Source organism: Pinus tabuliformis, chromosome 1_2, assembly GCF_031772625.1.
Source record: "Pinus tabuliformis cultivar Carrire ecotype Pingquan chromosome 1_2, CPIR1, whole genome shotgun sequence".
Lineage (NCBI taxonomy): Eukaryota > Viridiplantae > Streptophyta > Pinopsida > Pinales > Pinaceae > Pinus > Pinus tabuliformis.
Window position 1 is genome coordinate 1,241,491,032 of NC_142298.1, and position 2,287 is coordinate 1,241,493,318.

The 2,287-nt window shown below is 37.3% G+C and overlaps 1 protein-coding gene across 1 annotated transcript; it reads left to right on the forward strand.

Moving 5' to 3' along the window:
- Positions 1-233: 233 nt before the first annotated feature.
- LOC149210740 (putative F-box/kelch-repeat protein At1g15680) lies at positions 234-1,289 on the forward strand. Its single transcript, XM_089399073.1, has one exon. It carries the CDS (start codon positions 234-236, stop codon positions 1,287-1,289), a length of 1,056 nt encoding a protein of 351 aa, XP_089255199.1.
- The last annotated feature ends 998 nt before the right edge of the window (positions 1,290-2,287 follow it).

Genomic DNA, 2,287 nt, shown 5'->3' on the forward strand with positions numbered 1-2,287 from the left:
GACTCAAGCATATGGAAGGACTGAGTTACAGTTCCATTACTTATATTTGGAGTTCAATATTAAGTTCTTTAATTTTTCATAGATATGGGTTTGTTATTCTGTTAAAGACAGATCCAGATGTTATGATATCCTTGGATCCATGCTCTAAATTTTCGATCTCTCGTTTTGGAACTAATCTTTCCAATAAATATTGATGCCTTGATGTCTTCTATTTTCCAATAGATATTGTAGCGATGGAGGCAGAAATCTGGCGAAGGCTCCCAGAGGAGTTGTTGTATATGATTTTAGCAAGGCTGCCCATGAGGGTTGTCGGCAAAATGAGTAGTGTCTGCAAGAAGTGGAATTATCTGTTGTCTTCGCGTGATGCCCTCCAAGTAGATGTTCCAAATTGGTCTTTGCATTCCACCCCGGGATTTCTGATTCAAATCCATTGGGATTTTCAAGATGACTTGGAATATTGGGTTATAGAAGGACACGGTTCAGAGAGCTACAAACTTCCTTTGACCCGTGAGATCATTGTGGGTACTTGTAAGAGCATCATTTGTATTCATAGAAAAAGGTATAGCTCGGCTCTTTCTTTAGGCATTCCTGGTACCAGATATTGGAAACAACTGCCTCCTCCTCCTGCAACACCTTTTCACGGGTTCAGTGGATTGGCTTTCGATTGTTCCACAAGGAGTTGCACTGTTCTGCTCGGTAGTTATAAGTTTTACAGGAGGCAACAAGATAATATAAGAATTATGATGTGTATTTATGATTCAGAGTCCAGTGCGTGGTCTCAAGTTTCCATGATGTCCCCCAACAATATTTTCCCTGTTGGAAATGGTATTTACTGTAAGGGCAAGTTTTATTGGGTGTGCAACACTTTCAATCGCAATAGCAGGAATCTCCTGGTAGCTTTCAATATTACTGACGGAGTTTGGACAAAAATCCCGCTGCCACAGGGATGTACAAGGAATATTCATCATGAAGATATAGGTGAATACTATGGGCAACTAGTGCTAGTGGAGCATGACTGGTGCTTTGTACGCATGTGGAAGTTGAATGAAGCACAAGTATGGTGTAATCTACGCACTTTTCGTTTGGCAAAACGTACAGCATTTTATTCTGTAACAGTTAATAGCAGCGGGTTGTTTATGGTAATGGATCGGGAAATGAACATATCAATGTATACCTGGAAGGGGAAATTGATAACCAGGGGAATCAGATTGTCGGCGCTTCGCAAGTCTCAACAACCAGTTACAGTACTTAAATCATCCTTCGAATCTAATAACTTATGGTGGCCATAATCATGATTTGTATGAATGATCCATTGTTTAGGAAAGTTTAGATGGTTAATTTTTCTTTTCCATAATTATATTTTGGAGTTCTTCTCAGCACAACTTTTTATATATATAGATATATACACGCCGAGGACAAACTATAGTGGACCTCAACGCAGATATCTGAGGATCCTTGGTATGGAAGTGGACATTTATTGCGGCATTTGGTAGTGGTACAATGGATATGCTTAGCCTTGTTTGATACTTCAATTCAGCCGATGTTTGTTGTGCTCCTGCTTGCTTCCTTTATTTTGGGGATTCACAAAATGCTATATTTGTTGGTTTTTGAATGGGTTATCTATTTATATTTATTTTTGTTGGATGTTTTTAGTTGATCTTAGAGTTTCATTTTACAGTTCAGTATGATGTGTAAGCTGTCTATCCGTTATTAAAGTTGACATTTTACTTTCATGTTTGCCTATATATATATATATATATATATACAAAATATTTAAATAATAACAGCTTATAACAAAATTTGCAAGTGAAGAGATTAGATCCTTTTCTGTTCATGTTAGATCCATTTTATTATATCCCTCTTGACTCGTGCTAAATCTGTATTGAAAATGGATAGTTTGAATTTTCCATAAAAGTGTCGAAGTTTTCTTGCTCTCGTGGTTGCTATTATGAGAAAGTGTGACTCTGTGCAGTGGTGGTATTGATGTTATTTTCCCATCATGTTGTGCAGTGTTTCTTCTTTGTTTATATCCCGAAGAAAATGTGCCTAATGACTGGGAAAAAGACTACATTCTGAATATCTGAAATTCACCCCAATCCCAAAGTGTATCCCCATGCTATAGGTTGGTGGAAATGACTATTGTATTAATAAATCTGACAATAATCTAGAAGTTCAGGATATCTTAATTAAAAACTAGAAGTTCAGGATATCTTAATTAGAAACACTATTGCGAGGTCAGCGATCGCAAATGAGAGCCACACTATTGATGGTCTATTCTCCCCCTAAA

Bases quoted from the DNA above. Each gene is read 5' to 3' on its own strand.
- LOC149210740 (XM_089399073.1), top strand. From the start codon at position 234: ATGGAGGCAGAAATCTGGCGAAGGCTCCCAGAGGAGTTGTTGTATATG.